This window comes from Bubalus bubalis, chromosome 22 (assembly GCF_019923935.1).
Source record: "Bubalus bubalis isolate 160015118507 breed Murrah chromosome 22, NDDB_SH_1, whole genome shotgun sequence".
Classification (NCBI taxonomy): Eukaryota; Metazoa; Chordata; class Mammalia; order Artiodactyla; family Bovidae; genus Bubalus; species Bubalus bubalis.
This window is the reverse complement of record NC_059178.1, coordinates 15,905,414-15,932,605: the sequence shown is the minus strand read 5'-3', so window position 1 is coordinate 15,932,605 and position 27,192 is coordinate 15,905,414. Positions and strand designations below refer to the sequence as shown.

Sequence of the window (27,192 nt, the reverse complement as noted above, 5' to 3'; positions counted from 1 at the left end):
GCCGGGGTGGGGCCCAGGGCGCGACCCCTGATCTCCACCCTGCCAGGCTTGGCCCGCCATCAGTCACCAAAGGAGTCTCCCTGTAGGAGGCAGCTTTTGCTCTGGTTAGAAGCATTCATTCCGGGTAGTGAGCATGGCTTTAACCTGACACCGGTTCCCTCTGTTGCTAGTGTGTGTCCTTGTCACACGGCCCTGGTAGCTGGGCTAGGATGGTCACGGTGGACTTTTCATAGTGTGGGAGACTAGACTAGGGGACCCCTCGCATCCTCTCCAACTTCATGGTCACCTGATTCTAACACTGGAGGTCCCTAAGGGATGCCCTGGGTCAACCCTGCCCACAAAGAGCCCATCCTGTGGTTGGAGAGACCAACAGTGAAACAAATGCAAAATTAAAAGAGACAGTACTAATCAAATGGGGCCGAACTGACCGTGGGACCTTGGGCAAGTCACTTTACCTCTCTGAGTCTCAAGTGTTAAGAGGAGTTGTACAAGATAAGTGTTTCTCTAACATTTTTGTCTCAGGACATTTTACTCTCTTAAAAATTATTGAGGACTATAGCAAACTTTTGTTTATTATGACTATTGGTACTTACCCTATTAGAAATTTAAAATGAAAATATTTAAATACTTATTAATTCATTTAAAATGACAATAACAAAGTTATATTAACGCCAATAACGTTTTTCAAAAAATAGCTATATATAATGCAGTAAAAAGAGTGACTTTTAACAATTATATATTTGCAAATCTCTTTAACGCCTGGCTCAATAGAAGATAGCTGTATTCTCAAGTCTGCTTCTGCACTCAAATTGTAGCTGAATCACATGTCATGTAGTTTCTAGAAAATTCCGTTGTTCACTTGTGAGAGAACGAGACTGAAAAAGCAAATACATGAGAGTATTATCATGAAAATCATTTTGACCTCAGAAACACTGTGAAAGGGTCACAGGGACTGCCAGGGGTCGCTGGAGCATACTTTGAGCACCTCTGGACATGATGATCTTTAAGGCCCTAAGTGTTCATATCTATAGAGGCTGGGGTACCTGGGACAGAAGGTAAGTATTGTAGGAGGTCAGAGGAAGGAGAGGTCACCATGATCTGGAGTGTTCTGGGAGGCCTTCCTGGAGGAGGCCTAGTCCTGGGCCATGAAAACTGGGAAGAGTATGGAAAAGGGTGGAGCAGAGGAGAAGAGCATGATGGCAGCAGAGGGTATGGGTGCATAGACGGAGATGCTACAGGAGGCAGGTCTGTGTGTCCTGAATACAACCCACCAAGGACAGAGGGGAGTAGAAGGAGAAGGAGCAAAGGAGGCAGAGAGCCTGGGTGAGATAGCAGGCCAGCAGCAGTAAGCGGCCTTGGTGTAGTGGGCAGCCCACAGACAGCAGGAATGTCTGAGTTATGAGCTGCTGCCCAGGAAGCTTCCTTGGAGCTTGGGAAGAGGGCTGAAGGCCGCTGCTCCATACGTAGGCATGGGTGGGGGCTCAGCGCTCTTGCAAGCTGGGCTGGCCCAGGGCTGCCCTGACGCCTGGGTCCTCCTTCCCTTCCGGTGCAGGCGGAGTCAGGAGCGCGTGTCTGTCCATCCCCACCGCCTCCACCCCAGCTTCGACTTCGGCCACCAACTACAGACACCTCAGCCCAGGTATTTGGCTGAGGGCACTGACTGGTGAGTCTTTGGGGCCCCTGGGGGAGGGAGAGAGGAGGGTGTTGCCTGATCCTTGGAGCTCCTGTTTCCTTCACATCAATGATGCAGGAGTTCTAGTTTTCAAGCCCCAGCTTTTGCCTTGTCCCCAGCCACCTTTGGAGCCAGATGGGCCCCCAGGGGCCTAGTTCTGGCAGCAAGCTCAGATGTGGCTAAGCACCACCATGTGCCAACCTGGGGCTCAGTTCTTGTGGTTCTGCCTGGGAGGAGCTGACAGGGATGCAACACATTTCCCAAGTCCTGGGAGTGTTGTCAACCAATAGTCCTTGGTAGGAGGGCAGATAGGAGAGTCTCAGGAGCTAGCATGATGGTCAGGGAAGGCTTCCTGGAGGAGGTGGGCCTTGAGGAGTCCAGAGAGAAGTGCCAGGGCATGCCAGCCATGCAAAAGAGGCTCAGGGAGATAGAACCAGCTAGGTTGGAGGCAAGGCCTGGGGAGACTGCCTGGGGAGAGGTTCAGCGCTTGGTTGAGGGGTCTTTGTAGGCAGTGGGGCCTTGTGAAGTCTTCCCACAATCTCTTGAGCTCAGGACAGAGGTCTTTCTTGCCCTGAGATGCAGTACTGCTTGGTTTTGGGTCCTTGGTCCCACCCTACTCACAGGTTCTAGCTCGGGGAGGGCTGACCTAACGTAGGGTCAGATCCAAACACCCGAACACTTGAAAAAAAAGAAGTGCAGTTCACTAAAGTACTTAGAGGTAAAGGGTATCCTGCCTGCAACTTACTTTTAAATAGTTTAGAAAAAAAATCCACGGGGAGCTGTGTATGGGTATGTATAAGTAGGTGGGTATGGATAGATGAATGTAGAGAGAGAAGGAAAAAGAAATTCAGTGAAGTAGTAAAACTTGAACATTCGGGGAATCTGAATGAAGGATAACCAGGAACTTTTTGGTGCTGTTCTTACAACTTTAAGGTTAAAAAAATTTTTTTCTTTAAAAGAATGTAAAAACAAAAAAACCTCAACGAAAGGGAGTGGACTATTTATAAAACAGACATACAGTAGTGTCATTACTTAGCCATTCAGTCTGTCTAACTTTCATGGGCAAGGGTTGCTTTGGAAACGCGACCGGGACTGGACACCCAGGAACGGTTCTGAGGGGCAGTTCTGGTTGATTGGAAATTAAATGTGCCTCTAGGTGCAGGAGAGGGTTGTTTTCACAGGTTCCATCGTCTCCAGCCCCCTCTAGTTCTCAAGTTTTTTCTGATAGATTTAATGCTTCCTTAAGAGATTGTACCACAGCCAGCTTCAGCCCAGCCTCTTTCTAATTAGCAGATTCAAATTAGGAAGATTTAATTGTTGTTTGGATGAAATTCTGTCCCTCAGCAGGCAAGTCAATTCAATTTGATTCACTTCAGCACACAGAGCACCCAGGGTCCTTGTGTGTGGCTGAGGGATCTGAATATACACACGGGGTCCCACGTGGCAAGTGGGAGGGGACAGGTGAGGGTGATGCTGCAGAGATGTCAGGAGGAGGGTGGTGTGCCGGTAAGCCTGCTGGCTTTAAATCTCCTGTCCTCCTCAAATTTCTGTTGCTCTGCATTCCTGACCCCTGCCTGCCCCGAGGACTGGGAGAGACTGAGGCCCTGAGAGGCTGGGAGGCCCCTGTGCCCAGGGCCAGCTTGGGCCTTTCTGCCTGTCCTGTCCCCACTTCCCAAGCAGGAGGCCCCCCTCTCCTCCCTGTAATGAGCTCTGCTCCAGCAAGGGCCAGCCTAGTGGTGACAAGGGGCTTTACATACCCGCCCCCCCTCTTTTCCAGGGAGGTCTCTTCCGCCAGGAGATGCAAGGTTCTGGAAATTAGATGACAGGAAATGCAGTAGAGGAGGGGCCGCTCTCATGCTCTTCGAGGACCCCTGGGAAGGGGGAGGTGGGGAGTGTGCCTGGACCCAGCCCCCCCGCCCCTTTCCTTTAAAGAACCATTAGGAATCACTGACTTCTGCCCTAATCATTCCAGGATCCGGCCCCCAGAGCCTGTTCCAGCCCCAAGCCTGAGGCTGACTGGCCTTTCCCTGAAATTCAGGCGATTTCAGCCCTATCCATGTAGCTGCTCTCAGTTGAGCACCCCGGCCTGAGAGTGTGTAGGGGCAGCAGGCCTTGGGGGATAAATCCCCCCATGAAGCTCTGCTTTCTGGCCCAGGCCTGGTAACTTGACCCCAACTTCGTGCCCCGCTCCAGTGTCTCCATTCTCATCGTGCTCCTCTGACTCAGTCCTGGGTTCATGATTCCATCTCTGCCCCCACTGCAGGCCACTCCACCACCTCGTCCTAGCCCTACTTGGGCATCTGGGACAGGTAGAGAGGGGACATGGAGATGAGAGCCTCCTGGCTTCCTTCCCCTGCAGGCAGCTGTTAGGGGACCCTGGGTTTTGGATCAGATTTTTGATGAGGTAAAAGGGGATCCCAGAGCCCACCCAGGCCCACCCTGGGCAAATCGTTCAGCTCATCTGAGGGTGAAGGTGTCTTTTGCTTCTCTAGTCAGCACTCTCGGAATTGGAGCAATTCTGTTCTCAATTCCTTGGGGCTTTGCTTTTGGTAGAATTCCCTGAACATCTCTCTGCAGCTGTGAATCTGCTGGGACCTCTGGGCAGCTGCTAAGAGTCCAAGTTTCTGCCCATGAGGTGCCCCATGGAACTCCTTTTGTCGAGGCAGGTCATAGGATGAGCCCAGGTGAGGGTCAGAAACCCTGGAGTCCCAGACTGGCTATCCCAGGGCCGTGGATCGGGCACTGCCCTTCTTCAGGCCTCTGCTGGGCCTGCAAAAATGAGGGGTTGGACTCAGAGAATTTCTAGGTTTACTTCCAACCAACTCCAAGAGTTACCTGATTTCCCAAGGGGGCAGACTCATCAGGAGTTGTTCCAGGGATCTGGGCTTTGGCCACCTGATGCAAAGAACTAACTCCTTGGAAAAGATTCTGACGCTGGGAAAGATTGAAGGTGGGAGGAGAAGGGGATGACAAAGGATGAGATGGTTGGATGGCATCACCGACTCAATGGACATGAGTTTGAGTAAGCTCCAGGAATTGGTGATGGACAGGGAAGCCTGGCTTGCTGCAGTCCATGGGGTTGCAAAGAGTCGGACACGACTGAGCGACTGAACTGAACTGAACTGATGGAGGAAATATAGGAATATATTTACATCACACTGTTCAGACATCACAGATGGAAGCAGAAATTCCTGTCACATTCCTCATGTTTTAAACAAATTGCATTTGCTCAGGTGCTCTTTGGTTTGCTATGTTCCCTACACCCTGGCACTCAGGTTGCAAGCTGAGCAGGTTCAGCTTCAACTCGCAATTTCTGGTAAAAACACTTCAGAGGAGATGCTGGGTTCTTCCAGCCAAAAACTGGTTGACTCTCCTATGTGATTTTAATAGTAATTGATGATCTTCCCCCAGATCCTTTATTTCTTTAGGGGACGTGAGAAGGTGACAAGTAATTCAATCATTCCTTATTCATTTATTACACAGAAAACTTTCATAAAGAGCAATTTCCCTTCATCATGATTTGGTTACCCTGAAGTACAGTTAATAGAGGAAAGACAGGATAAATGTTTGGTTCTTCTCCTGTATTTATTAGTTTTCAAAGTGAAGCATTGGTTCCCTAGTATACTTCAAAGGGGACCAATTTGCTTGAGCATCATTTCACGCTCATGGATTTGAACCTATTTGATGTATTTCAACCTACTGCGGTTATACTCATTGATGCAAAATGTCCAAACTCTGCCAGTGGGGGCCTCTTTGAGATGGTTCCTGAATCCTTTTGACCTGACCTTGATGACTTCCTTGCTTTCAATTATGACAAGATGTTTAATCTCATTTCGCACATTTTTTTGGTACTCAGTCATTTTTTTTGGTACTGAAACTGAGTCATTAGTTAGCCATTAAACTTAGCCATTTTTTCAAGAAACCCTGGTTCCTTTTCAGTATTAACTGATTGATTACTAAGTGAAGTGAATTTCCTGCATGGTTAAGAATGGGGGCAGTGGTTCAGGAGAGTTTCCTGCCCCAAGGCTGCAGGTCCCTCTCCTGTTATTTTCTTAAAGTGGTAAAAGCATGGCCTCTGACCCCTCCACTTTATCTGGACCTGTCTTTCCTTTGCTCTGTATGTGTCTGGCTTATTTGGATTCCTCTTTCAGCATTTCTCTTAGGAATGGACTTTGCCTTGGGAAGGAGATTTGTGCACTAGTCCCAAGTAGTATGAGGCTCAGAATATTCTAGTTCCTTCAGATCTCGAAGAGCCCTTCCTTCTCTGAGTCTTGGTTCTCCTCGTCATAAAGAGGGGATGGACTAGGCGAGACTGGGTCCCTTGCCTCTGCAGCAATTCGTGACCCTGATTCTACTCGATGGGCTTGATGTCTGGGATCCCTTCGCACCCGACAGCTGAACCCCCTATGCCTCACTGTGGCCCTGTCCCTGCAGGGATCTCAGTGTGGACGCCGGCTTGAGTTCTGCTCAGTTCCAGGTGCGGCCTGTCCCTCAGCACTATCAGCATTACCTAGCAACTCTTCGAATGCACCATTTTCCCCGAAACTCCTCCTCCACGCAGATGGTGAGTGAGAGGCTTTGCCAGGCGACTGAGTCCTCTGCCGCCTGTTGGTGCCAATGGCGGCCTGAGGTCTGCGGCTCTGTTCCCCTGTGACCTGCGCCTCTGTGCCCCACGCCCAGGCAGGTCCACTGCCACCCTTCCCTCCCAGCTCCCAGTCCCAATCAGGCTTGAAGGGGAAATAAGGGAAACCTGCTGGGCTAGAAGCTAGCACTGCTGGAAGGAGGGGTGGGGGGTGCTGGGGGAGGGGCAAGGGGCAGTGTGGCAGGCTGTGGTCTGGGGGTGCTGGGGGGTGTGGGGATGGAGGTAGGAGTGAGTGAGGATGGGGGGTGGCTGGGGGAAAGGCTCAGGGCTAAGAACAAGCAGGGTAGTCCCCCAACCCCATAAGACCTCATTTAGGGTGGCGCCTCTCTGGGCTCTGGTTTTACTGATCTGTGAAATGGGATGAAGACACCTGGTGTGGGAACATGAGACCCCAGAGGTGGCCCTTAGGGCTGCCTGCTGGTCTGGGGCGGCCTCGTGTGGAGCGTAGGCCTTCAGCACTGCAGGGGCAGGGACTGTGGGAGGGTCAGGTTGGGTTTGGGGGCCTTTGTGTTCCTGGCCTCCCAAGCTTCATGATGCTTCATGAATGAAGGTGAAGTGAATCTGTTAAGGCAGCTGAAGACCGACTGGAAATCTTATTTCCAGACATCTTCTCCATGTTGATGCCCTCGAGTGTTAATTCTGCCCTCCAGTACTGCCTTTGCCCTTTAACCACCCAGCACCTCAGTCTCCTCACTTGTAAAGTGAGAGCTAGGATGCGTCATCTCAGAAGCCTTGTCGGCTCTGAAGTTCTAAGGTTCACGTATGAAGTACCACCCCCTAGGAATAAAACCTTGTGTTTACTGAGAACTTAGTGCATACCAGGCACCGTTCTAAGCTCTGTATGTTCAGTTGCTCAGTCATGTTTGACTCTTTGCGACCCCATGGACTATAGCCCACCAGGCTCCCTCTGTCCATGGAATTTCCCAGGCAAGAATACTGGAGTGGGTTGCTATTTCCTACTCCAGGGGATCTTCCCAACCCAGGGATCACCCCACAGGAAAGGTTTTATCCCTATTTTACAGATGGGCAAACTGAGGCCTAGAGAGGTTAAGTCCAGGATCATGCAGGAGTAAGCTGAGGAGCTCTGACTCACAGTGAGTGAGGTAGGGCCGTGCCAGGAAAGGGTCAGATCCTGTTTTTCTTTAAAATTTTGATATTTTTGTTCATTATGGACTTTTTGGTATTACTTTGATTTTTAAATATTACATTAAAGTACTATTTCTCTTGGTTACTGAGTCATTAAATTTTGTGCCCTCGCTTGTCCCACCCTAGTCTGGGCAATGCAGTGCAGAGGGGAAGAGAGTGAATTTTGCCATCTGACTGCCTGGGTTTGAAACCATGGTTATGTCACTTACTTCATTTGTTCGCATCTTGTTTACCCTATCGGTAAAATGGGGATAGTAATTGCACCCACGTGACAGATCAGGTGGGATAATTCAGTTAGTCATGAGAAGGGCTTCGAACAGGGCCTGCTATGAAATAAATGCCCAGTCAGATTAGTCTGTTACTTTACTGATTTTGTGATTCTTTCTGGGGCTGGTTCGGCACAGGCTTGGTTCTTGATGAACAGAAAAGACAGGAGGAGGAAAGACAGCGCTTCTCCTCCCTTACCTGCAGCACCTCAGGGTTGTGCTGACTGGCAGCTATGGGAGGGGGATTCAGAAGCTGGGCTCCCGGATCCCGGAATCCTGTCTGAGGCATTTTCTCCCCAACAGGTCGTCCATGAAATCCGAAACTACCCTTACCCTCAGCTTCACTTCCTTGCTCTCCAAGGACTGAACCCCAGCAGACACACCTCCGCTGTGCGGGAGAGCTATGAGGTACGCCCTGTCCCTCTGTCTGGGGGGAGCCCTCCCATTCTGCCTGGTTCCCTCTGGGTTGGTGGAGACCCCACCATCTCCTGTCCCTTCCTCTCTGGTCGGGGAGGCACAGGTGGTGGTGGGGAACCTCAGGGTTGAGGGTAGGAGGGAGAAAAAGAGTAGAGATCTCTCGGTCTTTGAGCCTCTGACAAGTTAGTTCTCCCCATGTGAATCTTTGCTGATGTCTCCCAGTGCCCCCTGCCTTATCGTGTGTGCATCTATGTGTTTGCACGTGGGGAGTGCACGCATCCACGTTTTCTCTTTGTAGGAGCTGCTGCAGCTCGAGGACAGGCTGGGAAACGTGACTCGGGGAGCAGTACAGAACACCATCGAGAGGTTCACCTTCCCTCACAAGTATAAGAAGGTAAGCTGACCAGCAGGTCAGCCTGCAGAGTTGGGAGGTGGGGTGGGGAGTGGTCTAGTTGATCCTGGTGCAGTTTAAAATCTAGAGGAAGCTCTGTCTCCTTTCCAGGGCCTTCTCCTGCACCTCTGCTGGTGTGATTGGGAGGGCTGATGGCAGTGTCTCATTGGTACAGGAGGGGAGCTGGGTGCATGTGTGTGCACTTGTGAGTGGTGTGCTGGGTGGGTGTACAGGCAGATGAATGTGTGTATCTGAATGTGGAGGGCCAAGGGAGCACCAGCACTAGAGGCTAAGGTTTGCCTTAGAAAAGACTCCAAGTCCAGCCTCACCTGTGGACAAATGGGAGGCTAAGGCTTCAGGGTGTAGGTTCCCAGTCCTCAGTGAGTGTCAGGCTTACCTGGACCGCTTTTAAAGCCACAGAGTCACAGGCTCTACCCTAAGCCTGCAGAGGAAGACTCTCCAGGGCTATTTCTTGGGAATCTGGAGTAGGATTAGAGCCTAGGAATTAAAGTTAAGGTTTTTTTTTTAATTCAATAAATAAAAAATTTGGAAGCAACTGAGATGTTTTTCAATAAGGAAATAGATAAACTGTGGTACATGTGTATATTCCATGATTTTAAAAACATATTCAGTCATGAATAGATGTCATACAGAAAATATATATTAAAAGCATGTTACTAAGTGAAAAAAGTTGGCTTGCAAAGGCTGCATACTGTATGATTCAAAATGTACAGCATTCTAGAAAAGGAAGACTGGACTGTAAAAAAGATCCACTGTTGCCAAAGGCTCCAGGGGAGGAATAGACAAATAAGCAGGTGGACCACAAGGGATTTGTTGTGCGGTGAAACTATTTTCTTATGCTACCATAGTGGTGGGTACGTGACACTGCATTTGTCAAAACCCTAAGAACTCGAATGTAAACCAACAGACTTATTAATGGTGATGTGTCACTCTCGGTTCATCAATTGTAACATATACACCAAACTAATGAGAGATATTAATTGGGCAGACTGTGTGAATTTTGAGAGGGGAAGGGATGGAACAGGCTGTATTTTCTGCTTAGTTTTCATATAAAGTAACACAACTCTATGAAATGAAGTCTGCTATGAAAACAAATAAATAGTTATTTAAATTTAGGAATTAAAAGCTTGATGAGCACTGAGAATCTTGGAGCTGGAAAATGCTCGTGCTGGTCAAGCTGGAGCCCGTCTTCACCCCCTCAGGAGGTCCTAGGCTGCAGTGGTTGTGAGCACTAGGTGCTGGAATCAGTTTTAAATTTCAGTTTTACTACTGTCTTTGGGCTGCTGTAACAAAATACCATCTGCTTGGTGGCTTGGTGGCACTTATTTCTGATGGTTTTGGAGCCTGGGAAGTCAAAACCAAGGCACTGGCCGACTTGATTCTTAGTGAGGGCACTCTTCCTGTCTGGCAGATGGCTCACTTCTTGGTCTGTCTTCACGTGGCAGAAAGGAGGCTCTGGTGTCTTTTTCTCTTCTTATAAGGGCATCAATCCCATTATGGGGAACCCACCCTCATGAATTCATCTAGACCTAATTACCGCCCAGAGCCCCATCTCCATCATATTGGAAGGCTGGTTAGGGCTTCAACATATGAATTTGGGGTGGGGAGAGAAACATTCAGACCATAACCACTACGTATAGCTGTGTGACTCTGGACAGCTTACATGACATTTCTGGCCCCTTGCCCTTTTTAATTTAAAATGGGAAAGATATACTAGTAGCTGCCATAGAGCGACTCTGGGGATTCAGTGGGACAGTGCGTATACACAGCCCAGCATAGTGCCTGTACCTGGTGAGAGCTTGGGAGTGGGGAGCTGCTCTTACCTTGAGAGCAGGCTCACACACTCTAGGCTTGCCCAGGACCCATGGTGTCAATGTCAAAGACCATGACCCTTGGCCTGTGCAACTTCTCTTGGAGGCACTGGATTTATCCATCAGTGATTCCAACCAACATCTGTAACACACCTATTATGTGTCAGTCATGCATAGCATGTTAATAGGGGACATGACAAACATAGACAGCATATTAAAAAGCAGAGACATTACTTTGCTGACAAATGTTTGTCTAGCCAAAGCTATGGTTTTTCCAGTAGTCATGTATGAATGTGAGAGTTGGACCATAAAGAAGACTGAGTGCCAAAGAATTGATGCTTTTGAACTGTGGTGCTGGAGAAGACTCCTGAGAGTCGCTTGGACTGCAAGGAGATCAAACTATTTAATCCTAAAGGAAATCAACCTTGAATGTTCATTTGAAGGACTGATGCTGAAACTGAAGCTCTAATACTTTGGCCACCTGATGCAAAGACCTGACTCATTAGAAAAGACCCTGATGCTGGGAAAGACTGAAGGTGGGAGAAGGGGATGACAGAGGATGAGATGGTTGGATGGCATCACCAACTCAATGGACATGAGTTTGAGCAAGCTCTGGGAGAAGGTGAAAGACAGGGAAGTCTGGCATGCTGCAGTCCAAGGGGTCGCAAAGAGTCAGACAAGACTGAGTGACTGAACAACAACAAAGAGGAAATGACAGTAATTCAGTAACTAAGGGGATCACTGGCATGGAGAAAATGACCATTCGTGGGTTGGAGAGCTTGAAGCTTATGGAGAAGAATGCGGAAGGGAGAAAGGTGTGTTCAGGAGCCCAGGAACAACTTCTACCTTCCTATGGCCTCACTTACACCAGATTGCACACTTTATTTGCCATCACTTCAACAAGTTGAGAGGAGATAAGGAAAAGAACAAATGCTAAGAATGAAAAGGAAAAATGAACTGAGCCAATGAGATAAAGAGTTGAGCTAAGAAATTATAAGAATAAAAGGAGAATTAGGGGAATAAAATATTTTAAAATAAGGAATAAGAAGAATTAAAAATGCAAAATGATAGCATTTAAAACCCTTTAAAATATAAAAATAGCTTAAAAAATTTAAACTCAGTAAAATAATATAAAATAGAAAAGGATATTTTAAAATAGTAATAATGATAAGAATAATTAAAATATAATCTAAAAAGAAAATACAGAAAAACAAGAATTAGGAAAAGATATGAAAACAACATACAAAATTAATATCAATAACATCAAAGTAAAAAGGGAATGTTAATGAAAATGAGAAAGTAAGGGTAAAAGAGATAAATATTAAATTTAGAATACCGAAGAAAGTTATAGTTAAGATAAAAGTTTCATGGAAAATGAAAAGAGAAGACAAAAACCAGAAGACCTAAAAGATTAAAAACTAAAGAAGAAATAGGATAAGATTTGAAAAGAGACAATAGTTTAAAGAAATATAGATTAAACATAGCAAAACAAAGTAGGAATATTAAGTTAAAATTCTTAACTATAAAAAGGAAATCCTGAATAATGATGGGAGAAGACAATAGAAAATAGTCTCCATGGTATTTTTTTATGGACCTCTCTTTTCTCAAAGGGTCGACTAAAAGAAGGCCACTCCTCCAGCAAACACAGCTGGGCTCTTAGGCAGGCAAATGATCATAACTCCATTCATAATCCAAACCCATGACCACTGTATGAGACCATGGATGTAATTCTGATTTTCTGGATTATGGCTAAGAGTAAACTTATTGCAATGGGGCATATAGGGCACAGGGAAGCTGAGATCAGAAGGCATAGATTTTCTTGTATGTCCTAATGAGGTTACACAATTCCCTAAACTGCCTCAGACTCCAGAACTGAGGATTAGGAACCAGACTGCGGAGACCTGGAATTTAGGCCTGGCCCCAAGATCAGAGTCATTCTCTGGGTGGTCTTTATCTCGTGACACTTCAGATTTTTCTCTTGGTTAAATGACCTTTAAGTCTGCTTATCCCTGGAGAAGGGAGAGAAGTGAAGTGAAAGTTGCTCAGTTGTGTCTGACTCTTTGCAACCCCATAGACTGTACAGTCCGTGGAATTCTTCAGGCCAGAATACTGGAGTGGGCAGCCCTTCCATTCTCCAGGAGATCTTCCCAATCCAGGGATCAAACCCAGGCCTCTCACATTGCAGGTGGATTTTTTACCAGCTGAGCCACCAGGGAAGCCCAGGAATACCAAAGTGGGTAGCCTATCCCCTCTCCAGGCATTCTTCTCAAACCAGGGTCTCCTGCACTGCAGGTGGATTCTTTACCAGCTGAGCTACCAGGAAAGGAGCTAGTTTTACTCCCATGGGTGTTATCAGAATGTTTTACTGTTTGGCATGGAGATGGGGACAAGAAAGTGGGCTGACTTCATTCACTGATTAGATTCCTTCCTCCCCAGAATATTTTTTTTAAGCACCCTTGTACTTGACCAAGTGTGCACAGAACCTAAAGAAGGATGAGCCATGGTCCAAGCCATCTAAGAACTTGGAATTTTCTACATAGTAGTTATTCTTGTGCAGTCCCTAAGTCGTGTCTGGCTCTTTCCAGCTCCATGGACTGCAGCACGCCAGGCTTCCCTGTCCTTCACTATCTCCCAGGGCTTGCTTAAATTCACATCCATTGAGTTGGTGATGTTATCTAACCATCTCATCCTCTGTCACCCTCTTCTCCTTTTGCCTTCAATCTTTCCCAGAATCAGAGTCTTTTCCAATGAGTCAGTTCTTCGCATCTGGTGGCCAAAGTATTGGAGCTTCAGGATCAGTCCTTCCAATGAATATTCAGGGTTGATTTACTTTAGGATCGACTGGTTTGATCTTCTTGCAGTCCAAGCGACTCTCAGGAGTCTTCTCCAGCACCACAGTTCAAAAGCATCAATTCTTCAGCACTCAGTCTTCTTTCTGGTCCAATTTTCACATCCATACACGACTACTGGAAAAACCACAATTTTGACTATATGGACCTTTGTCGGCAAAGTGATATCTCTGCTTTTTAGTACACTGTCTAAGTTTGTCATAGCTTTTCTTCCAAGGAGCAAGTATCTTTTAATTTCATGGCTATAGTCACTGTCCACAGTGATTTTGGAGCCCAAGAAAATAAAATCTGTCATTGCTTCCACTTTTTCCTCTTTTATTTGCTATAGAGTGATGGGACTGGATGCCATGATCTTAGTTTTTTGAATGCTGAGTTTCAAGGCAGCTTTTTCAAATACTTAGCATAGAATTTAAAACAAGACAATTAAAGTTAACAAGTATCAACAGAGTGCCTATGTGATGGCTAACATGATATTGAAACTAGTGCTTAACTTATCCTTTTTTTTAATTAATAGCTTTTAAAAATTGAAGTACGGTTGATTTACAATGTTGTGTTCGTTTCTGGTGCACAGTGGAACTAGTACCTATTTTAAAGGAACTTTCTGGGCAGGCAGAGAGATCCAACAACCTAAAATAAGCATGGTACGAAAATTAAGAGGTAAAGCCCAGATGCCTTCATCTAGTAATGAATGAATAACTGAATAGACATTAGCTGAGGGACGGAGAGGAAGGAAGGAAGAAAGTGGAGGGAAAGTGTGGAGTTAAGGATCTAGGTTGGAGAGAATGTAAGGAGGAGTGGACAGCATGAGGGGACTAGAAAGGGGGCAGCTGTTTACCCACAAGCCATAGATTTGCCAAGGCTGATTCATTCAGTTCAGTTCAGTTCAGTCGCTCAGTCATGTCCGACTCTTTGCGACCCCATGAATCACAGCATGCCAGGCCTCCCTGTCCATCACCATCACCCAGAGTTCACTCAGACTCATGTCCATCGAGTCGGTGATGCCATCCAGCCATCTCATCCTCTGTTGTCCCCTTTTCCTCCTGCCCCCAATCCCTCCCAGCATCAGAGTCTTTCCAATGAGTCAACCCTTCGCATGAGGTGGCCAAAGTACTGGAGTTTCAGCCTTAGCATCATTCCTTCCAAAGAAATCCCAGGGCTGATCTCCTTCAGAATGGACTGGTTGGATCTCCTTGCAGTCCAAGGGACTCTCAAGTCTTCTCCAACACCACAGTTCAAAAGCATCAATTCTTCGGCGCTCAGCCTTCTTCACAGTCCAACTCTCACATCCATACATGACCACAGGAAAAACCATAGCCTTGACTAGACGGACCTTTGTTGGCAAGGTAATGTCTCTGCTTTTGAATATGCTATCTAGGTTGGTCATAACTTTCCTTCCAAGGAGCAAGCGTCTTTTAATTTCATGGCTGCAATCACCATCTGCAGTGACTTTGGAGCCCAAAAAAATAGAGTCTGACACTGTTTCCACTGTTTCCCCATCTATTTTCCATGAAGTGATGGGACCAGATACCATGATCTTCGTTTTCTGAATGTTGAGCTTAATCCACCTTTTTCACTCTCCACTTTCACTTTCATCAAGAGGCTTTTTAGTTCCTCTTCACTTTCTGCCATAAGGGTGGTGTCATTTGCATATCTCAGGTTATTGATATTTCTCCTGGCAATCTTGATTCTAGCTTGTGCTTCTTCTAGCCCAGCATTTCTCATGATGTACTCTGCATATAAGTAAAATTAGCAGGGTGACAATATACAGCCTTGATGTACTCCTTTTCCTATTTGGAACCAGTCTGTCGTTCCGTGTCCAGTTCTAACTGTTGCTTCCTGACCTGCATACAGATTTCTCAAGAGGCAGATCAGGTGGTCTGGTATTCCCATCTCTTTCAGAATTTTCCACAATTTATTGTGATCCCCATAGTCAAAGGCTTTGGCATAGTCAATAAGCAGAAATAGATGTTTTTCTGGAACTCTCTTGCCTTTTCCATGATCCAGCGGATGTTGGCAATTTGATCTCTGGTTCCTCTGCCTTTTCTAAAACCAGCTTGAACATCAGGAAGTTCACAGTTCACGTATTGCTGAAGCCTGGCTTGGAGAATTTTGAGCATTACTTTACTAGCATGTGAGATGAGTGCAACTGTGCAATAGTTTGAGCATTCTTTGGCATTGCCCTTCTTTGGGATTGGAATGAAAACTGACTTTTTCCAGTCCTGTGGCCACTGCTGAGTTTTCCAAATTTTCTGGCATATTGAGTGCAGCACTTTCACAGCATCATCTTTCAGGATTTGAAAGAGCTCAACTGGAATTCCATCACCTCCACTAGCTTTGTTCGTAGTGATGCTTTCTAAGGCCCACTTGACTTCACATTCCAGGATGTCTGGCTCTAGGTCAGTGATCACATCATCATGATTATCTTGGTCATGAAGATCTTTTTTGTACAGTTCTTCTGTGTATTCTTGCCACCTCTTCTTAATATCTTCTGCTTCTGTTAGGTCCATACCATTTCTGTCCTTTATTGAGCCCATCTTTGCATGAAATGTCCCCTTGGCATCTCTAATTTTCTTGACGTGATCTCTAGTCTTTCCCATTCTATTGTTTTCCTCTGTTTCTTTGCATTGATCGCTGAGGAAGGCTTCCTTATCGCTCCTTGCTATTCTTTGGAACTCTGCATTCAGATGCTTATATCTTTCCTTTTCTCCTTTGCTTTTCGCTTCTCTTCTTTTCACAACTATTTGTAAGGCCTCCCCAGACAGCCATTTTGCTTTTTTGCATTTCTTTTCCATGGGGATGGTCTTGATCCCTGTCTCCTGTACAGCGTCACGAACCTCATTCCATAGTTCATCAGGCACTCTATCTATCAGATCTAGGCCCTTAAATCTATTTCTCACTTCCACTGTATAATCATAAGGGATTTGATTTAGGTCATACCTGAATGGTCTAGTGGTTTTCCCTACTTTCTTCAATTTAAGTCTGAATTTGGTAATAAGGAGTTCTTGATCTGAGCCACAGTCAGCTCCCGGTCTTGTTTTTGTTGACTGTATAGAGCTTCTCCATCTTTGGCTGCAAAGAACATAATCAATCTGATTTCGGTGTTGACCATCTGGTGATGTCCATGTATAGAGTCTTCTCTTGTGTTGTTGGAAGAGGGTGTTTGCTATGACCAGTGCATTTTCTTGGCTAAACTCTATTAGTCTTTGCCCTGCTTCATTCCATATTCTAAGGCCAAATTTGCCTGTTACTCCAGGTGTTTCTTGACTTCCTACTTTTGCATTCCAGTCCCCTATAATGAAAAGGACATCTTTTTTGGGTGTTAGTTCTAAAAGGTCTTGTAGGTCTTCATAGAACTGTTCAACTTCAGCTTCTTCAGTGTTACTGGTTGGGGCATAGACTTGGATTACTGTGATATTGAATGGTTTGCCTTGGAAACCATCAGAGATCATTCTGTCATTTTTGAGATTGCATCCAAGTACTGCATTACACACTCTTGTTGACTATGATGGCTACTCCATTTCTTCTGAGGGATTCCTGCCCACAGTAGTAGATATAATGGTCATCTGAGTTAAATTCACCCATTCCAGTCCATTTGAGTTCGCTGATTCCTAGGACTGCATTAAGTTTATACCCTGGACATAGTTTGCCTGAAACAACAAGAATAAGATTCTTTTGGTTTCTTCCACACTCTGTATGCTACACCAAGGAGGGGGATGTGGGGAGGAGGCAGGGAGAAGAGTCTGGGAAGCACACAGAAGTCTAGGTGTTAAAAAACAACACAAAACAAAACAAAGTCTGCTGCTGCTGCTGCTAAGACGCTTCAGTCGTGTCTGACTCTGTGTGACCCCATGGACAGCGGCCCGCCAGGCTCCTCTGTCCACAGGATTCTCCAGGCAAGAATACTGGAGTGGGTTGCCATGTCCTTCTCCAAAAACAAAGTCTAGGTGTTACTTAAGAACTTCAAAAGTGACCAACACAAAGGGAAAGGAGGCTGAAAGGCAGAGGGGGAAGTGCTGTGGATGAAAGACTCACCACCATGTGAGTTGGCTTCAGGTAACAGATGCTCTCCTCTGCTTCTCCCAGCGAAGACCCCAGGATGGGAAGGGCAAGAAGGAGGAGGGAGAGGAGTCAGACACCGATGAGAAATGCACGATCTGCCTGTCTCTGCTGGAAGATGGGGAAGATGTGAGGTAGGAGCGCGGCCCCTTGAGTCCCCCATCCTCCTTCCCAAGGCTGATCCAGTCCTCTGCTGCATGTCGGGGTGGGGGGAGTGCTTGCTTGTTTGCCTGGGCACATGCGTGAGTGTGCAAGAGTGTGTAGTATGCTCCGTGGTGGTCCTAGGAAGGTAGAGTGTGGAACATTCTGGATGTGTAGTGCCCATTGTGTGGACACCCGGACACCAAGCTAAGAGAGCAGAGGGGCATTTGGCCTGGATGGATCTCAGATTAAGTCCTGGCTTTGAGTTGGAGGGCCAGGAGGAGGGGGGTCTTGGGACTCTCCTCCTGTCATGCATTTCCATCCCAGCCACAAGCTCATTCCATGGCAGGGCCCCCAAGACCCTTTGGGTGTGAGTCTCCTGGTCCCCTGAGTAGTCGGTTTCCCTCAGCTCCTGGCGCAGCGTGGGACCCTTCCCCTTGACCATTGCTCCCACTTACCCTTCCCTCTTCCAGGCGCCTCCCCTGTATGCATCTCTTTCATCAACTGTGTGTGGACCAGTGGCTCGCCATGAGCAAGAAATGCCCCATCTGCCGAGTGGACATTGAGACACAACTGGGAGCCGACAGCTGAGGGAGGAATCAGCCAGTGGACACCCCATTTTCCTTCACCAGGTCCCCCCACGGCCATAGCCCTTGCAGCCAAACTTTGCCTTCTGAGCCATTTGATGTAGAGGAAAAGCCTGCAAGCACATTTTTGTGGAAAGAGGAGTTGGTGGTAATCTGTATCCGAGGAAAGGAGGGGGTGGGGGGAGACCCGCCTATGCAGAGTGGTGACTGCCCCATCCGTCCGTCCGTCCGTCCGTCCATCCGCCTGCTGCGCGGGAGGGAGGGAGCTGGCGTTGCCCGGAACAAGGGTGGGAAGGGGGGGCCACGCTGCTGAGAGTCTAGAGGCGGTCCTGCAGATCCCAGCTGACAGCCCGGCCCCTCGATCCTGTCCTTCAAAGGATTGTATATATACCTCTCGACCACGTAGAAACCATGTAGGGGTCTCTAGCTATTTCTGTGGATGGCAGCCAGAGCATGTTAGCTTCAGAAAAAAAATGTCCTGTGTGGTGCTCCAGTCATCTGTGGTGGACATGTCGCTGTTACAGAATCCGCACCAAATATTTCTCATTGAGTTTCTTGTTTTGGTGCCTGACTGAACCAACCAATGACAGCCCAAAATCTTCCCGTCTTTACGAGAGAAAAGAAAAAAAAAAAAAAAACAAAACAAATCAAAGGTGAAAAAAAAAAAGAGCCAAATTCTGTTTACGGTGAAAAAGGATGATTTTTTTTTTTCACCCAAGTTGGGAGGCGGGAGGGGGTCCTGGTTTTGTTTTTGTCTTTTTTCTTGGCTTTTGTTTTTCTCATGTTTACAAGTGCACGGAGCGAGCATGGAGGGGGCATGTGAGAAGAGGGTGGGGACTGGAGACGGAGCAGATGGGGGCCTTAGATGGGCCTCTCAGGGGCTCAGCCAGGCTTGGGAAGGCAGCATTTGAGTGGGTGAAAGGCATAAATCTGTCTTGAAGGAGGGCTCCCCACTTCCAGAGCCCATCTACTTAGCTCCAGCCATCCCTCACCCCCTCCCGTCCCACACTGAACTAGGAGTGGTTCAGCTAGAGCTGCCCCAGGCTCCTCAGAGCCAGGATAGCCCTGCTCACGCCAGCCTCTTCCTTTGGCTGTGCTCAGACCCTGCCACAAAGAGGCAATGTGGCCGCTGCCTCCCTAATGCAAAGAATTAATCAGATGTTAAAGGTCAAGTCACACAGGTGAAGGACACTTAGTCTTGGCCAAAGTGCTCTCTGCTAGCACGTGCAGGCTGAGGTCAAACATGGGACCCTGAGGAGGATCTTGAGCTTCTTCACAGACGTCTCGAATCCTGATCGAGTCCCTCAGAGAGGACCCTGGCCCTGACACCACCTTGGTGGGTTTGGGAGGCCCTCGTCTCTAGCCCTTTCTCTGACTCTTTGATAACCTTGGGCAAGTCTCTTTCTTTTTCTGTGCCTCAGTTTCCTTCTTCTTACAGTGGGGAGAAGCAACAGTGTATGCCAGTTTCCACTTCCTCTACCTCACGGAGGTGTTGCGAGGAGTACGACTATCCGCCCAACGACTTCTGTGCTCTCTCCTGGGAACCTCCTTGGGATTGAGGGATGGGGTGGTGGAAGACAACTCCTGGAAGTTCCAAGTGACATCATACCTGGACTGTAAGCTCCCCGAGGCCAGGATGTTGTCTCCCTGGCTGCTGTCTTTCTGAACTGCTCCACATTTTTTTTTTCTTTCTGAATTTCAAAGGGAGCAGAGAGAAAGGAGGACAGGAGAATGGAGATGGGAGAGTCCATCAACTTCCAATCCCAAGCCAACTTTCTTTGTCCATATGTGGAAAATACCAGCTCAGCTGGAATTCTGCTCCCTTCCTCTGCCCCTGCCTCTGGCTCCTTCTCTCCCTCATGTGTACTGCCCTTCAAGCCTCCCCTTCCCCTTACTTACCCCATGCCCCAGTCTCAATGCCTTTGTATCAGTGAGAAGGACTAAGGGGGACAGGTATTTATGACATATATGAAGATCATCCTTAAGGTTAAGAAAATTTGAGTCTGCATTGCTGCTGCAAAGGGTAGAAACAGGATCAATGAGTGAAAATGATGGGGAGGCTTGAGATAGAACCTTCTGGCACACGTGGAGGTGTCAGGCAGAGGGGCATCGCTCGGGACACCTGCGGGCAGAGAGCAGGGGTCGTGGCTTCTGGGAGGAGGAATCCTTGAGGATCTCACTCAGACCAAGGCGTCTATCCTGAGTGCTGCCAGCGCAGGTGCTGGGAGAGACAGCAGCCAGGGAGGCAACATCCTGGCCTTGGGGAGCTTACAGTCCAGGTGAGGAGCCAGGGTGATAATGCAGGGTGACTGATCAGATTCAAGGTTAATGGCCTGGGCATGATCCTGTCCCGTTCGGTGGTTCCAGTGTGTGAACCTGGTCTCCAGGGCCAGTGACTGGAGATCCCACGAGTGGGAAAGTACTTATCAGGATTTTGGACAGAGCTAGTTACTAGTAGCCCCAGGAAGCTGGGAACTTCTCCCCCTACCCTACTTTGACCTGAGATGGGTGGGGCGGCCCAGGGAAGGTCACTGCCCATTTACTTAGTCTTTGTTCTTCCCTCCAAGGCTGGTTTGAAAGGCCAGCAGGTGGGGGGCTGGTGGGGAGCTGGTGTCTGGCTTCTGTCCAGGCTCTTCACTGGCAACGGGGCAGCTCTAGAACCTGCCCTCTGCTCCCTGGGCCTCAGCTTCCTCAGCTGCCCACAAGGAGCTCGCATTGGATGCTTGCTAAATTTCCTTCCAACGCTCATATTCTCTGATCCTCCCTAACATCAACACACTTTTTTCAAGTCGGGAGAGCTGTGTGCCCACCGAACTGTTGACAACGATTCTTCCCAGGGGCACCAACATCTGTATCACAGGCTGAGAGTGGGACGGGTCCCCTTCTCCCCACCACTTCTCTGCAGGCTCCCTGCAGGCCCCCAGGCTAACATGAGGCACTAACGGGGTGAGGACCACCCAGAGGGGAGAGGTCAGTGCTGGTTTTGGGGGTAGATCCTAGAGCCCACCCCCATGCCCATCTCTCTGGGGCTCTCCTACCCTGCAGATAGGCACCTCCCAGACCCGCCGGGGGGTGAGAAGTGTGAGAAGTGAGGAGAGGGGGTCTGTGTGTCTCCTCCCTTGAAGCCCCCTCCCGTGGCCCTCCCCATCGTCCAGGAGCCTGGGAAGACTGGAGAAGAGGCAGGTTGGGCCTCAGCATCTCACACCCACCACCTCCGGGAGGGGAGACCGCAGGTCGTCCTCCTTCTGCTCAACTCAAGGGACTCAGACCCTTCCTTGACCGAGACGCATGAGTGCCTTCTGGGGCGACAGCGGCCCCAGGATTCCAGTTGGGCCTCCAGCCACAGCGCGGCCCGGGCCGCCGGGACGCCAACCCGCGAACCAACCCCGCGAAGTCCGGCCACTCGGCGCGGTCGGCGCGGGGCCCAGGTGGCTTCTCCCGCCGGCCCCGCCCAGCCCTCGCCCCTCACCCGTGGCGGGACTCCGAGCTCCTCTTCTGCAAATCTTTCCAGCCTCCGTGCAAGTATTCTTAACTCTTTACGCCTAATGAACAAGCACAGTTTTTTCAATGGTGATGAAAAAGCACCAGATTTTTTTTTTTCTTCTTCCTGAAGAAATTCCGCCCCCCCCCCAACCCCCCCGCCTGCCGGCGGGACAGACACTCCCCGCGTGGGGCTGTAGCACCGTCTGTCAGGTCCTCCCGTCGTGTTTCATCTCCCGCGCGCGCGTAGAGCAAATGCTAGAGCGATTTCAGCTGATAGAAAAACAAACATGAAAAAAAAAAAAAAACACAAAAAACAAAAACATGGCACGTTGCTAGTTTACAGGGTTTTGTGAGTTTAAATGCCTTATATTTAACAATCATAATTTATGACTAACTTGTAGATATCGTGGGTTCTTATTTAATTATTTTTATAGTTGTTTTGCATTTTTAATTATAATTTATTTATTTAGAAAGGATACTAATTTTTTTTATTACTCCTATTACCTCATTTTGGCGTTGTTTCTGGGAGTGGAATGCTTTGCATGCATTGGTACGATGACAAACAACTACGAATACAAAAAAAAAAAAAACAAAAAAAAACACAACAAAAAAAACCACAAAAATTCCGCGAATTTTATTTCGTCCAAACTATCAGGGTGTGTGATTGCAAGCTGTCCTACTGTGGTGCTGGCCTCTTTGGATACATTCCATACGAAATGCAAACCTTTGATTCTGTATGCTGTGATCCTAGTGAAAAACTCCAATATAGTGACTGTATTTAGCACATATATAAATATAATTTGCACTCGTCAGCAGACTGGGGTAAGCCTTTCACTTGCTATCCTTGCCCTCCCAATCCCCTATCATTAACCTCCCCATTTTTCTTCCTCTTCCCCTTTTCCACAACCTCTACCCACCCTGCCCCCATCCTCTGGGGAAGGTTGGGGGTGGGGGCTGGGGGGGTCATCTTAGTTCGAGAACTAAGCCCCTTGGACATTACCAGCAGGAGCAGCTGAGAGCCAAAGCCTGATGATTTATTAGAATGAGCTCGGGACCTGGGGTCAGGAGGCTTGGTTTTTCAGATCAGCTCTCCGGCAGACTTCCCTGTGATCTTGAGCAAGTCACTTGGCCTCCCAAGTCTCAGTTTTCTGGGCTGGGGTGAGGAAGCTGAACAGGAGGTTTTCTCTAGTGCCCACAGAGCCGGCGGGAGCCCACCACGCTGTGCTCTCCCATCCTCTTAGGAGAGAAAAAAGGGAGTGTGGAGGGAAGGAGAGGAAGAGAGTGGACTGAGAACTTATCCAGTGGAAGGATGTCTGTCCTTTGACATGGAGCATCCTGCGGTGCACAGAGGGCAAGGCAGGCAGATGCGTCCTTGGACATGGGCTTTCACAAGGTTTGGTGGGCATTTGGAGAGTGAGCTGCCATCCATGTCTTCTTAGATATGGGGACGGGGTCAGCAGGATATAGGTACCAGACTCTGGCGTTTGGGATTGACCTCACCACCCTGTCATCTCCTGGAGCCTTTGCTGTTGAGGCCTCGCCCTTGACAACAGATCAGGACACAGGTTTGAGACCCACGGTTTCTCCTCCCAGCATCTCCTTTGCCCTCTGCCATTGCTCCAAGGGGGCTGTGGCCTGGAGGGGGCTGCTGTGGAGGACAGCTGGAGGCCTCCGATCTCACTGCCCCCAGGAGAGGCGGGAGGGGAGAGCTGGAGGATCAATAGCTTTGAAGCCTGGCACAGCGGTGAGCCCAGCTGTTTTTGAGTCAGAGGCAGAGAGAGGAGGTCCCTGTCCCCTCTGAGCGGCTCTGGCTCTCTACCTGTTGGCTTCCTCCCCTTTCTTTCCAGCTCATCCTTCCTTCTTGCCTCTTGACATCACTGCCTTTGCCCAGTGGAGAGATCCACCCTCCACATGAGGCGCCGTGGGATGGTGCTGACTGGGGAGGGAGTGGAGGCCCAAAGTTGCCATACTGCCTGGCCAACTTGTGAGAGTGGCTGGGTCCTTTCGGCTCCACTTGGCTCTGGCTGGACTTATGGGTCCCCTTCCCTGGGCTTCCTGACTGCTGCCTGCCCAGCTTCCCTCTGCTTCCACCCTGGAGCCATGCGGACCTGACTCCTATGGAGGCAGCCTGTGGAGTTGCCCACTGGAGCACAACTGCACACGGCAGGGCCTGGCAGATACTGCCCCTTGGCAGGGCTCCTGGACGGACACGCCTTATGCTGCTCTGGGGTGGGGGGGGTCAGGGTGGGAAGTGCCCTTTGCCCTGGCTGGCCTGTCCCCTACCCCTCCTCACCCCAGCCTTCCCCTTCCCCAGCCCCACCCCTGGCCTTGGCCGTGGCTCGTTTCTCAGCTCTGGAGCCAGCGACCCCAGGCCCGCGAGGGGGTAATTTGGTTGCCCCTGGTAAGTGAAAGGCTTATCCTCAGTGTTGATTGTCCTTTTTTTGTAATCCTCCTGCTGTTCTGTTCTGTTGTGCTGTGCAACATTTTGCTACATAGACTATTTTATAGCAGAAAGCTAGAAGAATATTTATTATGAATATTAAAGCAATAGTGCATCAATGAAAAGGCGGAGACATTAGGAATTGTGTAAATGCTTAGATTCACTTTTGGTGGATTTTTTGTACTTTATTTATAACTAATAAAAATGAACTGCATTGCTAACTACACCTCACTCGTGCAGGGTGTTTATTTCTGTGCACACCCAGGAAATGCCCAGAGAACGGTGCTCCCAGACGGCCCTGTGCTCCTCCGGGACACCTGGCGATGTCTGCTGTCTCCTCCTCACTTCACCCTCTCCTCATCCTCTGTCCTTCACTCGTTTCCCTTTTTCCTCCTCCTCCCTCAACTTCCCCACTTCTTCTGCTCCCAACTCCCTCCCTCCTCCTCCTCTCTTACCTCTTATTTTCTTTTACCTTTTTATCTCTCAAAGAATCTGTTATATTCTGTGAACCAACCATCTAATTAACCTGTTTTCCTAAACTTTAGTTTTTGGATCTTAAGGCAGAAAGTTCACATTTTTTTTAAAAATCATTTTCAAATGTAACCTCTTCTGTTTTGATCTGGAAGCTCCTCAGTTTCGCCATAGAAGAGAAAGATTTGATTTTTGACAGTTGGACTTGGAATTTTTTATTCCTTCGTAAGAGCCCAAATTCAGACACTCTTTGCTGGGTCTAGAGTCTATTCTCAGAAAAGTGTGGGTCAGTGAACTGGAAGATGACTTTCTCTCAGAAACTACCAGCAGAGCCCAGGTGAGTGAACTTTTTTCCCCTCTGTCACAGACTTTATTTTTTCAGAACAGTTTTAGGTGCACAGAAAGTTGAAGAGAGTAGAGAGCTCCCGTATGTCCCCTCATGGCCACCCATTAACATCTCGCCTTGATAGATGCATTGTTGTAGTGGAGGAGCCAAAACTGTTACCTTATTATTAACTAAGGTCCATCGCTTTCACTCATTTTGTATGTAATTTCATACATTTAAATGAATGTTAAATGGGCATCCCTGGTGGCTCAGATGGTAAAGCATCTCCCTGCAATGCAAGAGACTGGGGTTCAATCCCTGGGTTGTGAAGATCCTCTGGAGAAGGGAATGGCAACCCCCTCCAGTACTCTCACCTGGAGAATTCCATGTACAGAGGAGCCTGGTGGGCTACATTGCATGGGGTTGCAAAGAGTCGGACGTGACTGAGCAACTAACACACACACAAACAAAATGAATGTTTAAATCTCTAGCTCTCATTCGAGTCAGATGATCCAAAACGCTATCTGCCATTTTCCCCACAGTTCCACCTGTATCTCTTGCTCCGGGAACCTGGGCTCCTTAGTCTTTGCTCCTCCACTAGTCAGCCGTGTGTGCACACACCCCGCTATCCATGTTTGTCAGCTGTAAGCACGCGGATAGGAGGCCAGGCTCCTTCCCCCAACATCCCACAGGCCCCCTCTGTCATCTTTGGCTACTTAATCTCTGTTGGGGCACGGCCTTATGGGGTTGGGGGAGTGGCTCTATTTCCTTGGATTTTGTGCCCACCCAACTTGTGGGCTGGTGGGCAGCCTTCTGAATCTCCAGCCCTCTCCCACCTCCTATCACAGCGCCCAGGAGGACAGACTTCTCAGAAAATATCCAGGCTCTGCCCATGACTCCCAGTCTCCATAACCCTCAGGAGGTTAAGGAGGATGGAGTCTGGCTGTGATTATCAGGGCTCTTTCGGGAAACGGAATCAGTAGGGTTAATATGATATAATATAGGATACGATATGTTATTTATAGATATGGAGATTTATTTTGAGGAAGAATCAGCTCACGGGATTCTGGAGGCTGAGTTGTCCTACATCTGCCCTCTGTAAGCTGGAGACCCAGGAAAGATGACAGGCTAATTCAGTCTGAGTCCAGGAGGCCCGAGAACCAGGGAGCCGATGGGGAATTTCCCAGGACCTCTGGCAGGGAGGAAGGGGATACATCCTCCCTTCCTCTGCTTTTGGTTTTCTTGAGACACTCCAGGTATTGGATGAGGCCCACACACACAGGGGAGGGCCATTTACTCTACTGAGTCCACTGACTCAAATGCTCATCTCATCTGAACTGCCCTCCACCAGACACACCCACGAATCGTATTCTATCACTGGTGCCCCGGGGCCAGTCCGGATGACACCAAAGGTTAACCCACACCCCGGTCCCACCTCCCTCTCAGGCCTCCCCAGCTGCTGCACTCAGCGCACACCATGCGGACCCAAGATGACGCCTGGCCTCTGGCCCTGATTCTCCCCCACACTCCCCATTCCCCGGAAGGGAACAAACCAGAGCCTTCCCCACCAGGCACTGTCTTTCCACACTTACCTTTGCTCTGGGCGCAGCCTCACCTGCAAGCAAGGCTCCTGCCCACGGGGCCTGCCCTTCCTGAGCGCTTTCCATCTCAGAACCCTCCCTGCCTGCAACCAGCCACAGCTGAATTTCTTCCACCTTTGAGCTTCCATCTAACATTTTGTTTGAGGAAAACCCCTGCCCTCTGTGGCACCTGTTAGCCATGTGACTTTGGGCGACTTGCTTACACTTTCTGTGCTTCTGTTTCTTCATCTGTGAAATAGGGGTAACAAGAGCGCCTGTCTCATAGATCTTTCTGAGGCTTCAATGAGCTCACGTGGGTAAGGGACTGTCTGGAATATAATCAGCGCTCTATAAATAATAGCCATGACAAAGATGATAATGGTGATGGTGTGTGTGCGTGTTTTTTTTTTTTTAAATCCCTGACTTCCATAGTCTTTCTCCTCTCTCCCTCTTCTTCCTCTCCTTTCTCTGGAGAATTTCCGAGGCCCCATCAATGTCTACTCTTCTTCTCTGGCCATTCCAGGCCATGGTCAGCCACCAATAATGTCTGTTCAGCAGAAGGGCTGGTGGCTGAGGCCTTAAAATCAAGACACCAGGAACGACTGCTTGATTAAATGTCTTTCCCACATTCAGCTGGAGAGTCTAGAAGAAAAGCCACATTGAGGCCTTGAGGCTGGAAGCACAGAACCCACCCTCCCTCCAGCTCATTAGCATCATTGCCCCCTCCCCCCATTCCAGTGACATTACCCAACCTTCTCCTTTTGAATTTAGGACTAGAAATGTCAAATGTCCTTGCCCATACTCCCTTTGTCCAAGGCTGAGGTCCCTGGAAGACCTATCTTGCCCTCACTCAGAACATTTGGCTGTTTGCAGATGGGTGATGCCTGGGGTCAA

General features: G+C 48.5%; 1 protein-coding gene across 1 annotated transcript in view; it reads left to right on the top strand.

Moving 5' to 3' along the window:
• Positions 1 to 18,140, top strand: part of RNF165 (ring finger protein 165) — a 112,504-nt gene extending 94,364 nt beyond the window's left edge. Inside the window, exons 3-8 of the mRNA XM_025273241.2 lie at positions 1,553 to 1,663; positions 6,107 to 6,236; positions 8,030 to 8,134; positions 8,442 to 8,537; positions 17,299 to 17,405; positions 17,886 to 18,140. Of these exons, the coding sequence (XP_025129026.1) occupies positions 1,553 to 1,663; positions 6,107 to 6,236; positions 8,030 to 8,134; positions 8,442 to 8,537; positions 17,299 to 17,405; positions 17,886 to 18,003 (667 nt within the window). The 3' untranslated portion in view covers positions 18,004 to 18,140. The remainder of the gene's footprint in view (positions 1 to 1,552; positions 1,664 to 6,106; positions 6,237 to 8,029; positions 8,135 to 8,441; positions 8,538 to 17,298; positions 17,406 to 17,885) is intronic.
• Positions 18,141 to 27,192: the final 9,052 nt, after the last annotated feature.